Source organism: Crocuta crocuta, unplaced genomic scaffold (genome assembly GCF_008692635.1).
Source record: "Crocuta crocuta isolate KB4526 unplaced genomic scaffold, BGI_CrCroc_1.0 scaffold39, whole genome shotgun sequence".
In the NCBI taxonomy this organism is placed as follows: domain Eukaryota; kingdom Metazoa; phylum Chordata; class Mammalia; order Carnivora; family Hyaenidae; genus Crocuta; species Crocuta crocuta.
Window position 1 is genome coordinate 3,306,563 of NW_027533334.1, and position 13,198 is coordinate 3,319,760.

The window sequence follows — 13,198 nt, forward strand, 5'->3', positions numbered from 1 at the left end:
AGGGAGGAAGGAAGGGAGGAAGGAAGGAAGGAAGGAGGGAAGAAAGGAGGGAGGGAAGAAGGGAGGGAGGGAGGGGAGGGAGGGGAGGGAAGGAAGGGAAAACCTATAGAATGTAATTAAAACTAGAGCTATGGTGCCCAAATCATTAGATTAGCCAAAAGTTGAGCTATAAATAAAAGCATTTAGTTTCCTTCTCTTTCCAAAACTCCCCCAATGATAGAGTTTTCTCTGTTTGTTCAAATGGGTTGAATCCTTTCAATTCTAGTAAAAAATTATCAAATTGCAAAGCAGATAGACAAGTGGTAACTGACTTGTGTCAGCAGCCCTGAAAACTGAATCCTCAGGCAACGAAGAGAGCAAAGAAGCAAATTAACCCCAGAGGCTCAAGAATTGGCAGCATCAGGTATCTCTAGAATTTAAGAGTAAAAGCAGGACTAAAAACAAGTTGAAAGTCTCTTTAAGAACAAAATTAGGACCCAGATGCCCTCACTCACTCCATGCCTCGCCTAACCTCAACAGAAGCTTAAACAAGCATCTCTGGAGAAGGTAAAACAGAATGAATAAACTAGGGGATACCAGGCAGAGATGACAGCAGAGACAATATACTGAACACAGACAAATTAAATGAAATCTTATATAATGAATATTAAGACTCTAGCTTTTTCCCCAACACAATCCCGAGAGCATCAGCAGCCAGGCATATGCCCTCTAGCATGAAGTCTGCAAGACTCTGCTCTGGGAAATCGAATTCACTCAAGAAGAAAGAACTGTGCTCCCCAATGATGCAGCCCAGCTACCTCACAGACTCTGTTACTGTTGATCTTAGTAAGGAATCAATATCTAAAGAAGAGGAGGCTGAGGATATATAAAATGTTTCATAATGCTCTAAAAACATTAAAATTAAACTAAGCCGCCAAATATTTATAAGATCTGAACCACAAAAATAGGAAGAAAGGGCAAAGAAAACAGATTACATAGTGAAAGACCTCTACTTTCGATTATAAATGTAAAATGAAATAAGACAGAACAGAGGCCACCTTCTCACAGCATCTACCTCTACAATCAGTACTTAAAGCTACTACTACCACCTGCCCTCATCTATTCGGAATCCCCCTTTAATCTGTACTTCAGTCCCTCTGAATCTCTTTGATTCCCTAAAAAGGGCCGTGCACCTTTCTATGTCAATATCTAGAACTATCCAGGGGAAAACATGGACATTTTCAATAATAACCACATAATTTCCTATTTAGTGCCATTTATTTTAACATTTGTGTGCATTTATAAATGGACTGATTTTTTTTTTAAATTTTACTCAAAGCAAACAGATCCGTGCTTTAGAAACTAGGGCTCCCAGACGCTAGCTGTCACTGCCTGTGCCTATGAGAAGGAGCTGTTCATGAAGACATGGAATACTTATGGATAATGAAAGAGAACATTCATCACACTGTTAGTGAGGACGGTGGGTGTCTATAACACTACTTACGAAAGAGTTGAGCTGTACAAAGAGGAACTTCAGACAAAACGTGCACTCTTGGCAGTTAATAAAATGGAATTGCCAGGTGCCCAAGATAAATTCCATGTACTGATGCATCAACTCCAGAATCCTAAAGATTTTCTGCTTTTATTTGAGAAAAACATGATTCCAAAGAAGACGGTGGAGTTCCAACACATCATCCCCATCTCTGCAATTACGGGAGAAGGATTTGAAGAATTAAAGAACTATATAAAAAACCTCTGGATGAAGATACCAACCAGGAAAATGGTGCATATCATAAGAAACAGTTGCTTAATTTACAGATTTGCAGTACAGTATCTTATAATGAGCCACCACCAAAGAATGCTGTTACTAGTCCCAGATAGGTGCAATTTAAATATATTAAAAATGATATCAAGGGGCGCCTGGGTGGCTCATTCGGTTAAGCTCTTGGTTTATGCTCAGGTCATGATCTCACGGTTCATGAGATTGAGCCCCGTGTCAGGCTCTACACTGACAGCGTGGAGCCAACTTGGGATTCTCTTTTCTCACTCTCTCTGTTCCTCCCTTGCTCACACACATGCACACACACACTCTCTCTTTCAAATAAACACAAATAAAATAAATAAATATCGAAATTGTGTTCATTTCAAAGCTCTTCCACACGTCTGTGTTTTTTTAGGTTAGTTATTATTAACCTTCTGATATATATGCCATCATTCAAGAACCATACTTCCTTGTTTTGTAGTTAAGTGTATCAATAGTAAAAAAGTAACCGAGAGCTAAAAATGACAATTTGTAATTTAACGGCCAATTCACCTAAAGTAAAATCCTCTGATATGTCTGTATTTATAATGTCTCTAGTGAGATAATTTATTTCTACATATATACATATACATACATATATATATACTGGGCAGCTCAGTTGGTTAAGTGTCCAACTTCAGCTCAGGTCATGATCTCACAGTTTGTGAGTTCAAGCCCCATGTCAAGCTCTGTGCTGACAGCTCAGAGCCTGGAGCCTGCTTCGGATTCTGTGTCTCCCTCTCTCTCTGACCCTCCCCCACTTGAGCACTCTCCCTCCCTCTCTCTCTCTCTCTCTCAAAAATAAATAAAAACATTATTTAAAAAAGTAAGGTGGTTGTCAATGAACGCTGAAGTTCTTTCCATATTAGAGTTAGTCCACAAATGTTACATGATCAATCTGGATTAGATATGGGGCAACTTTTCAGTGCCAAATTGTTTTCCCCCGACACTAAAGATGTGCCTTCACTGTCAGATGGTATTTGCTCAGAGAATTTGAGCTTAATTTTTTTCTGAGGGGTGTGTGTGTGTGTGTGTGTGTGTGTGTGTGTGTGTGAGAGAGAGAGAGAGACATATATATGTAATATATATATGACAATAATTCCACAATGGAAGGTAAATTCAAGACAAAATGAACTTTAATTCTTCTTTCATAATAACATGAGCAACTAAACAGTTGAGTGTATCATTTAAAAACTGGAATCTTGGGGCACCTGAATGGCTCAGTTAGTTGAGTGTCAAACTCTTAATTTCGGCTCAAGTCATGATACTCAGGTGGTGGCACTGAGCCCTAGTCAAACCCCTCATCAGGCTCTGCACTGAACATGGAACCTGCTTAAGACTTTCTCTCACTCTCTCTCTTGTGCCTAGGTGACTCAGTGGGTTAAGCCTCAGACTTTGGCTTGGGTCACAATCCGAAGGGGGTTGTGATCTCGTGGTTCATGAGTTCGAGCCCCCCATCAAGCTCAGGGCTGACAGCATGCTTTGATCCTCTGTCTCCCAACCTCTCCCCAGCTTCTGCTTGCTCTCTCTCTCTCTCTTTAAAATTAAAAAAAATATATAATCATTTCTTCATATTTCTTTTCCCAAATTTCTTTCACTAGTTATTCAAGGTTACCATTATCACTTTGAGGCAAAAATCAATTTTATAACCATTTTCTGAGGGGGGAAACAATTAACAAACTTTTAAAGTAACTCATCTGATGCTCAGCATCCCTCCTCATCAGGGAAATACAAATCAAAACCACACTGAGATACCACCTCACGCCAGTCAGAGTGGCTAAAATGAGCAAATCAGAGAACTCTAGATGCTGGCGAGGATGTGGAGAAACGGGCACCCTCCTACACTGTTGGTGGGAATGTAAACTGGTACAGCCCCTCTGGAAAACAGTGTGGAGGTTCCTCAGGAAACTAACAATAGAACTCCCCTATGACCCAGCAATAGCACTGCTAGGAATTTACCCAAGGGATACAGAAATGCTGAGGCATAGGAGCACATGTACCCCAATGTTCATAGCAGCACTCTCCACAATAGCTAAAACATGGAAAGAGCCTAAGTGTCCATCAACAGATGAATGGATCAAGAAGATGTGGTTTATCTATACCATGGAATACTACATGGCAATGAGAAACAATGAAATCTGGCCATGTGTAGCAACATGGATGGACCTTGAGGGTGTTATGCTGAGCGAAATAAGTCAGGCAGAGAAGGACAAATATCATATGTTTGCACGTATAGGAGGATTAGGAGGAACTTGACGGAGGAACAAGGGGGAGAAGAAGGGCGGAAATGGTGGGGGAAAGGGAGAGAGGCAAACCATGAGAGACTCTTGAATGCTGACAAAAACTGAGGACTGATGGATGTGGGGGGGAGGAGGGATGGGCATGAAGGAGGACACTTGTGGGGATGAGCACTGAGTGTTATGTGGAAACTAATTTGACAATAAACTATTTGTAAAAAATAAAAAAATAAATAAAGTAACTCATCTGAAATTCCAAAGCATTAATTTTGTATAATATCACTGGTGAAGAATGGGCTCAGGAGAACTGAGGCAGACCTACGTCCTATTTCTTAGCTAAGTTACCTGGTATTTATATGATCGTGAGCAACTTATTTAATTGAGCCTCTGTTTGTAAGTTGTAAAATTGTGATAATGCTGGATAAAAAATATTTAAAAGATTAAATGAAATAGTTGGAAAGTGCCTGGCACATAGTGCTTCCACAGTAAATTAAAATAGCCTTTTCAAAATTGAATTTCCTTTCAAAGCTAAATTTAAAATATTTAATTGTTTCTGACTTTAAAATATATACATTTCATTTCTGCTAATATATTCTCCTAAGGAGAGGAAATGAATTGGGTAGGACAAAGTTTTTGTAAAGAAACTTTTCATTGCCTATTTTTTGTAAATTTTGTATTATATATTTGAAGTATAAGTGAATAAAATTTAAATTAAAATAGTAAACCACTATAACCAAAAATATTAATTGAATAAATTCAGTACCTGAAGTCCTCATAACTTTATGTGAGTCCCCAATGCAGGGATTATGTCTTATTCATCTAGAAGACTCAAGAATTTGAACAGTACCGGGCACCTAGTAAACATTCAAAAACATCGGGAAGAACAGATGCATGGTTGAGGCCTCCATCTACATTTTGTTCATATTTATGTGGTTGCAAAAATTAAGACTGAAAATGACTCTATAGCTACCTAAATTACCTAACAGAACTACTTAATTAGCTGTGCTGTCAGGGAAGCCAGAATAACTGATCATCAAATGATACATTTAATACCTATACAGAGAGAGAGAGGTTATCTGAAAAATTCATTGATTTGCCATAGCATCAAATACTTAAAAATAACCATCATTAATTTATAGAGATTTATAGAGAAAAATACATTCCAAAATATCTAAAAAGTGCTCACAAAAAATAGGGTCATTACTTTTTACAACCAAGTAAGTTATGAAGAATGAAAACCTATTTTTCCATAATAGATTATAAGAATTAATAAGTTCAGAGTGAACAAGACAATTATGAGAAAGGTTATCTATCTCTGATTAAGTAAATACACACACTGACACAAATACACACATTTTGAAATGTCTTTGCATCATCACTATAAATCATGTAGACTTGGGTCCAAAAGAGGTACTAAGATATTATATGGAAGACTAGCTCTGAGGATTTTTTTATTTCAAATACAGAAGATTTAAAAAAAAAGATAACCACAAAATACATCAAAATATTAATACTACTTTTATTAGAGTGGCAAAATTGTGGGTGATACAATTATGTCTGCCTCTATTTTCCAAATTTTTGGCAATGTAATTATACTTTCTCCTAATTACACATATATAATATTTTTAAGCTATTATCATCCAAGGCACCCTATGCTTATAGACAGTTTAAAGATTAAACAATCTTACACATTCAGATGTGAAATCCATTTTCAAAGTTCCCAAGAAAGAGAGGTACAGTTAGCATCACCTGTTCAGCAAGGGAACTTGTTAAACAAGTTCTTTCTGCCCTCATCACAATGACAGGGTTGCCCAAAGAACAGAAATAAAGTATATGTATAAATTCTCTGATCCTTTGAAATCTTTTTTTTGCAGTTCTTTGTGTGGGTCATTAGAGGAGAAATGGGGATATGATTCTGCACGGATCTTGAGGGAGGGACCGTATTTATTCTCCTTTCTTCTCTGCTATCAAATGGAGAACCGTACAAGGGCCGTTTGCCAAACAGCCAGGTGAACTGCTCTAGTCACTCAGGCATTTGCACACGTCTAAAATACTTTATATCCTTTTATGATAAAATTACTCAAAACATAAAGAAAGGAAGTGGCAGCAATAAATCATGCTGGCATAGCACAGGTTATTTATTCTGAACAGGATGGCTGACAAAGGAGCCTGCTGTCACAGCATATGAGAGCACTTAAAATAATGAGGTTTTTCAGGGGAAATAAATGAAAACGAATAAAGAAAAACACTAAGTGTCTGATTCCATCCATAAGATACTCTCACGAAAGAAAGAAAGAAAGAAAGAAAGAAAGAAAGAAAGAAAGAAAGAAAGAAAGAAAGAAAGAAAGAAAGAAAGAAAGAAAGACATATTGGCGGTTAATAAAGAAACAACATGATCTCTCAATTTAATTTTGTCAGTTTTTTATACAGTATGGGCTATGGAGTCAATTAGACAGGGGGCTTGATTACTGGCTCCAATGTTCACTACTTGGCAAGTTACTTAACCATTTTATAATCCATTTGAAAAAATGAAAACTAAAATAGCTACCTCATAAAGTGATAGTTAGGATTAAATAAAGTGATGGGAAAATGCATGTCACATGTTTTATTACTCTCTAAACTTTTCTATATGTTTGCAATATTATACAAACACATAATACAATGAGTGGCACATAATGGGCTCTCAATAAATGTTGACTCACTTCCTTGTTACAGACATGAAAATTAAACCAGAGTTCTAAATTAAAAAAAAAAAAAGAAAGGAAGATAGGACTAGAGGTCACCTCATTCAGACCTCTACCTCTAGGCAGATTTATCACATTAAATAAGCATCATCTGATGACTTTCAGCACAAGGGTGTAAGAAGAACTTTTCTCAATGCCTAAGAGAAAAGGATCATAAATAGGAAATGAATGATCAATTAAATCCGAAATTGACAAAGGTAGTGCTGAATGTAAAAAGGAACCCACATCTAAGGACCACTGCAGTTTAAATGTCTAAAACTTGCAAAGCCATAGTGATTAAAACAAACAAAACCTATAGAATAGTTGGTATCACAAATCAATGGGGGGAGGGAGAAATGTGGTTTTAGTTGATAATATCACAGACATTAACTCACTGTAAAGAAAAAAGTGAAATTATAATTGAACCTTGAACAATAACAGGGGTCAAGTCCTGCACAGTCAAGAATCAGTATATAACTTTTGACTCCTCAAAAACTTAACCAATACTAGAAGCCTCACCAATAATATAAACAGTCAATTAACATACATTTTGTATATTATTATAAGCTGTATTCTTACAGGAAAGTAACCAGAGAGATGAAAATGTTATTAAGAAAATTGTAAGGATAATACACTTACAGCACTGTATTTATGGGGAAAAATCTGCATATAAGTAGACACACGGTTCAAATGGGGATTAAGACAATATTTACTTCATGAAGTTGACGTTTGCATAAATATAGACAGAAAAGTCCTGGTTCACATATGAAGTGCTCAACAATTGATGGTAGTGGTACTTGTTTTTAAGAAGAAAAAGAGAAGGAGAAGGGCAGTTTTAATATGCCTTTGAGACAACTCTTGTGTATCAGTTGTCTCTCTCTAGCTCAGAAAGAAGAAAGAGAGAGAGAGAGAGACAAACAGAATGGGAGGGAAGGAGGGTCATTATCTAAATGAATTCAAGTTCTATAAGATTTCAATAGGGAGATGAGTAAGGACTTCAGTACTTAGGCATCTTTCAGTGCATTCCTCTTAGCCTAGTCACTTCCAAGGTAGCATAAGGCCAGAGGACCTGCAACAGAGCTTTAAATGCCCATATGCTGCTGAATTACCCTTTGGCATCCCAGTGTTCACAGTGGCTTCTCCAAATGAAGTGTTCTGTCAGTCATCTCAGAGGAATGTTGTTCTGGGGCTCATGCAAAGACTGTGATAGACTTTAAGGGCTTCTACTATAAATTTGATGTAGTTCATACCAACTCTTTCAAGGCTTTTTACATATGCTTCTAAAATTGATCACAACCATACAGAATGAATCTCTTTGAACAAGTATTATCTGAAAGCAGCCAAGGCTAAAAGGAAATTTTCTATGCAGTGACATTCAAACACTTTTTAACTTGACCCACAATAATATATTTTACGTATAGTAAATACATTGATATAAATGCATATAATAAAATTTCATTAAACAATACCTACTAAGTCTTTTCAATTTATATCTTTGCTCTTAATTGCTGGTTATACATACTCCCAATAATTTGTTTCACGGCCCAGTTTGAAAACCACTCCTCTACAGTAACTAGAGATAGATTATACTTTATAACCTCAGGACAAATCCATATCTTCTACATTCCTCATGACTTTCAGAATATTCCTAAAGTTTAGGAGAGTAGGTTAAGGGCTAAAAATAGCCAAATAACATGAGGTGCTTTCATAATCACCTATTATACATGCAGATGTGACAGGTCATTGGGTCACCCTACAGAGGTTTCAAATCACTGTAATTCTTGGTGCACGAGTCAGAAGAGGGAGGTTTTAGGGCCAGAAGGGAAGCATAAGCATTGAGCAGAGAAAAGGAAATGAACTTTAAGGCAGGAGGTGTGGGACCTTCTGGGCTGACTGAGGAAGCAGAGAATGGAAGACAAACACAGCCAGAGCCAGGAAAACAAGGCAAACCTGAACCAGGAGGCTAACTGAAGCCAGAGCCAGAAGGGAAAGCAGTAACAGGCTCATAAGAGGAAACAAGGCCAACACAAAATAACGTGCTATGCCAGAAAGGGAAAAAAGGCTGATGGCATTTGGCTGCATCATGCATGAGAGCAGCAAGGCACGGAAGCTGTGCTGTTATGTGTGTTCTCTCGGGCTATCAGAGAACTAGAACTTCATAGGCAGCTAAAACTCTGCAGTAAAAAAAAAAAAAAAAAAAAAAAAAAGGTGGTTTTTATTATGCTCTTTTAATTAGCACTTCTTTCCTACCAATAATTTTGACCTGTTTTTATTAAAACTGTTTGACTGAGCAAATAAACATATGTTCCTTATCTATTGGATAATCTTCTACTCCCAGAATTTAGAATCAATTTTAATTTCTGCCACATTGTTTTAGAATTCTTTACAGATACAAATGATTTCCTAGTTTCTTTAATATTTCATGTGTACAACTCTGCTATGGAAATACCTATGTTGTTTTAGCAGAAGAATACATTAAGATTATAATACTACAGGCAGTTGGGGCGCCTGGGTGGCTCAGTTGGTTCACTGTCCAACTCTTGATTTCAGCTCAAGTCATGATCCTAGGGTCATTGGATCGAGCCCCAAGTCAGACTCTGTGCTGAGCATGGGGCCTGCTTAAGATTCTCTCTCTCTCACTCTGCCCCCTCTCCCCCACTCTCTCACTCTCTCTCTCACACTCTAAAATTAAAAACAAAGATTAATACTACAAGGAGCTAATTTTTATTTATCTTTTTCATGTTCTGTACTAAAAAAAAATTATCTCCAAGAGGTTTTGATAAATGGGTGATGCAATTATACAAAGTTATTACCATTTAGCAATGCTTAGGCTGTATCTCTGAAAAATAACTGGATACAGAGGTACTTGGGAGGCTCAGACTCTTGATTGCAGCTCAGGTCATGATTTCAGCATCATGAGATCAAGCCCCATGCTGAGCTTTGCACTGACGGTGTAGAGGCTGCTTGGGATTCCCTCTCTCTTCTCCACCCTCCCCTGCTTGCACTTTCTCTCTCTCAAAATAAACTTTAAAAAAAATAATAAAAAGGAAAATGACTGGATAAGTTTTTTTTAAAAAAACATTAGAAAATAACAAGAAATCAGTAATTACATAACAAAATAAATGAAATTCAAATGGAGGTCAGACTTAAATTTATCCAAATTAGTGAGACATTTACATTTATAAGCAGAGCTAATTCACTACCTGGTAACTCACCAAAACCTACTCAAGCCAGTTCACCATTAAGTAAATGTACCACAAAACAAAAATTTTTAAAGGCCTATGTGGTATTAGCTGCCATATTAATTGGTGAATACCTAACTCAATTGGCAAAGTATTATTCACAAATTTCAGTAACAAACAAGTTAACAAACTTAAAAATACTAATTTAGATAATTAAATATTTCATAAAATAAAATTTATATAGCACTGATATCCTCAACAATTTTGATATTTAGAAACAGTCATTTTTGTTATTGAATTGCAGAACCTCTTTATATACTTTGGACATTAACACCTTATCCAATATATGGTTTGCAAATATTTTCTACCATTCTATAGGTTGCCTTTTCATTTTTATTGTTTCTTTTGCTATCCACAAACTTTTTAGTTTGCTATAGTCCCAACTTATTTTAGTTATATTGCCTGTGCTTTGGTGTCATATCCAAAAGAAAATCATTGCGAAGACCAACGTCAAGCAGCTTCCCACCTAATTTTTCTCCTACATTTACAGTTTCAGGGCTTACATTCAAGTCTGCAATCCATTTTCAGTTGACTTTTGCATATTGTATAAGATAGGGGACAATTCATTATTTAAAACATTTTTTTAATGTTTTATTTATTTTGAGAGAGAGATAGAGACAGCGTGAGCAGGGGAGGGTCAGAGAGAGAGAGGGAGTCACAGAATCCAAAGACAGGCTCCAGGCTCTGAGCTAGCTGTCAGCACAGAGCCCGATGTGGAGCTCGAACCCACAAACCATGAGATCATGACCTGAGCCGAAGTCGGATGCTTAACCGACTGAGCCACCCAGGCGCCCCATCAATTCATTACTTTAAATGTGTCTGTCCTCCAATTTTCCCAACGCCATTTTTGAACAGACTATGCTTTCCCGATTGTAAATCCTTGGCTCTGCTGTTGTAAATTAATTGACCATATACACATGGGTTTATTTCTGGGCTCTCTATTCTGCTTCATTGATCTGTGTGTTTGTTTTAATGCCATTACCATACTGGTTTGATTACTGTAGTTCTGTAATATAATTTGACATCTGGAAGGGTAATACCTCCAGCTCTATTCTTTCCCAAGATTGATTAGGCTATTTTTGTGGTTCTATACATATTTTAGGACTGTTTGTTGTATTACTGGGGAAAATGCCATTAGAATTTTGATGGAGATTACACTGAATCTATAAATGGTTTTGAAGAGTATAGATATTTTAACAATATTAATTCTTCCAATGCATGAGCACAAAATATCTTTCCATTTATTTGTGTTTCCTTCAATTCCCTTAATCAACATGTTACAATTATCAGTGTATGGATATTTCATCTCCTGGGTCAAATTCATTTCTAGGTACTTAATTCTTTCTGATACAGTTGCAAATGGGACTGTTTTCTTAATTCCTCTTCCTGATAGTTCATTATTCGTGTATAGAAACACAAGATTTTTGTATATTGGTTTTATATCCCACAGCTTTACTGAATTACTCAGTTCTAACAGTTTTTTCATGGATCTGTATCGTTTTCTATATATAATATCATGTCATCAGTTTTACTTCTTCCTTTCTGATTTGGATGGCTTTTATTTCTTTTCCTCAGCCTGATTTCTCTGGCTAGGACTTCTAGTACTTTGGTAACTAAACATGCAGGGTTGGCATCGTTGTCTTGTCCCTGATCTTAGGTGAAAAACTGAAAGCCACCACCGAGTATATTAGTTATGGGCTTCTGATATATGATTTTTATTATTTTGAGGTATATCCCCTCTATACCCAGTTTGTTAAGAGTTTTTATTATGAGGGTGCCTGGGTGGCTCAGTCAGTTAAGCACCTGACTTCAGCTCAGTTCATGATCTCACAGTTCGTGGGTTCGAGCCCCATGCCGGGCTCTGTGCTGACAGCTCAGAGCCTGGAGCCTGTTTCAGATTCTGTGTCTCCCTCTCTCTCTGCCCCTCCCCCACTCATGCTCTGTCTCTCTCTGTCTCAAAAATAAACTATAAAAAACAAATTTAAAAAAAAGAGTTTTTATCATGAATGGATATTGAATGTCATCAAATACCTTTTCCGTGTCTACTGAGATGATCATGATTTTTATCCTTTATTTGGTTAGTGTCATGAATCACATTTATTGATTTGCAGATATGAATAAATCCTTGCATCCCTTGAATAAATCCTACTTCCTAATGCTGTATGATCCTTTTAATGCACTGTTGAATTTGGCATACTACCAGTTTGTTGAGAATTTTTCCATCTATGTTGATCAGGAATACTGGCTTATTTTCTTCCTTGTTGTGTCATTCTTGGTTTGGTATCAGGGTAATGCTGGCCTCATAAAATGAGTTTGGAATTATTCCCTCCTCTGTAATTTTTGCTAGAATTTGAGGATTGGTATTAGTTCTTTTTGAAAATTGTGGTAGTTGGACTTTTGTTAGTTGGGAGGCTTTTGATAACTGATTCAATCCCCTATATTTTCAGATTTTCTATTTATTTATGATTCAGCCTTGGTAGGTTGTATGTTTGTAGGAATTTATCTATTTCTTCTAAGTTATCCACTTAAAAGCACATACTTGTTCACAGCAGTCTCTTATGATACTTTGTATTTCTATAGTATCACTTGTAATATCTTTTTTTCATTTCTAATTTTTTTTTATGTTTTATTTATTTCTAGGAGAGAGAGAGAGAGAGAGAGACAGCATGAGCAGGGGAGGGTCAGAGAGAGAGGGAGTCACAGACTCTGAAACAGGCTCCAGGCTCTGAGCTGGCAGTCAGCACAGAGCCCGATGCGGGGCGCGAACCCACGAACCACGAGATCATGACATAAGTGAAAGTCGGATGCTTACCCGACTAAGCCACCCAGGCGCCCCTTTTCATTTCTAATTTTATTTGAGCCCTTTCCCTTTTCATTCAGTGAGCTTAACTAAAGTTTTGTCTATTTTTTTTTTCTTGTTCAAGTTTTTGTTCAACTTCTAGTTAGTGAACATACAGTGTAATATTAGTTTGGGGTGGAGAATTTAGTGATTCATCACTTACATACAATACCCAATGCTCATCACTTAATATCCATCACCCATTTAACTCATCCCCATGACCACCTTCCCTCCAGAAACCCTCAGAGAGTTCTCTACGGTTAAGAGTCTGTTTTCTGGTTTGCCTCTCTTTTCTTTTCCTTTCTATGTTCATCTTTCTTAAATTCCATATATGAGTGAAATCATATGGTATTTTTCTTTCTCCAACTGCCTTACTT

General features: G+C 36.9%; 1 protein-coding gene across 24 annotated transcripts in view; it reads right to left on the minus strand.

Annotated features, from left to right (window-relative positions):
* RIMS2 (regulating synaptic membrane exocytosis 2) overlaps positions 1-13,198 on the minus strand; it is a 598,980-nt gene that overhangs the window by 516,729 nt on the left and 69,053 nt on the right. For 23 of the 24 annotated variants that reach the window (XM_077748267.1, XM_077748247.1, XM_077748258.1 and 20 more), the window contains exon 2: positions 8,331-8,338. The exons of the other annotated variant lie outside the window; for it this stretch is intronic. In XM_077748267.1, the coding sequence (XP_077604393.1) occupies positions 8,331-8,338 (8 nt within the window). The remainder of the gene's footprint in view (positions 1-8,330; positions 8,339-13,198) is intronic. 24 annotated transcript variants of the gene reach the window in all.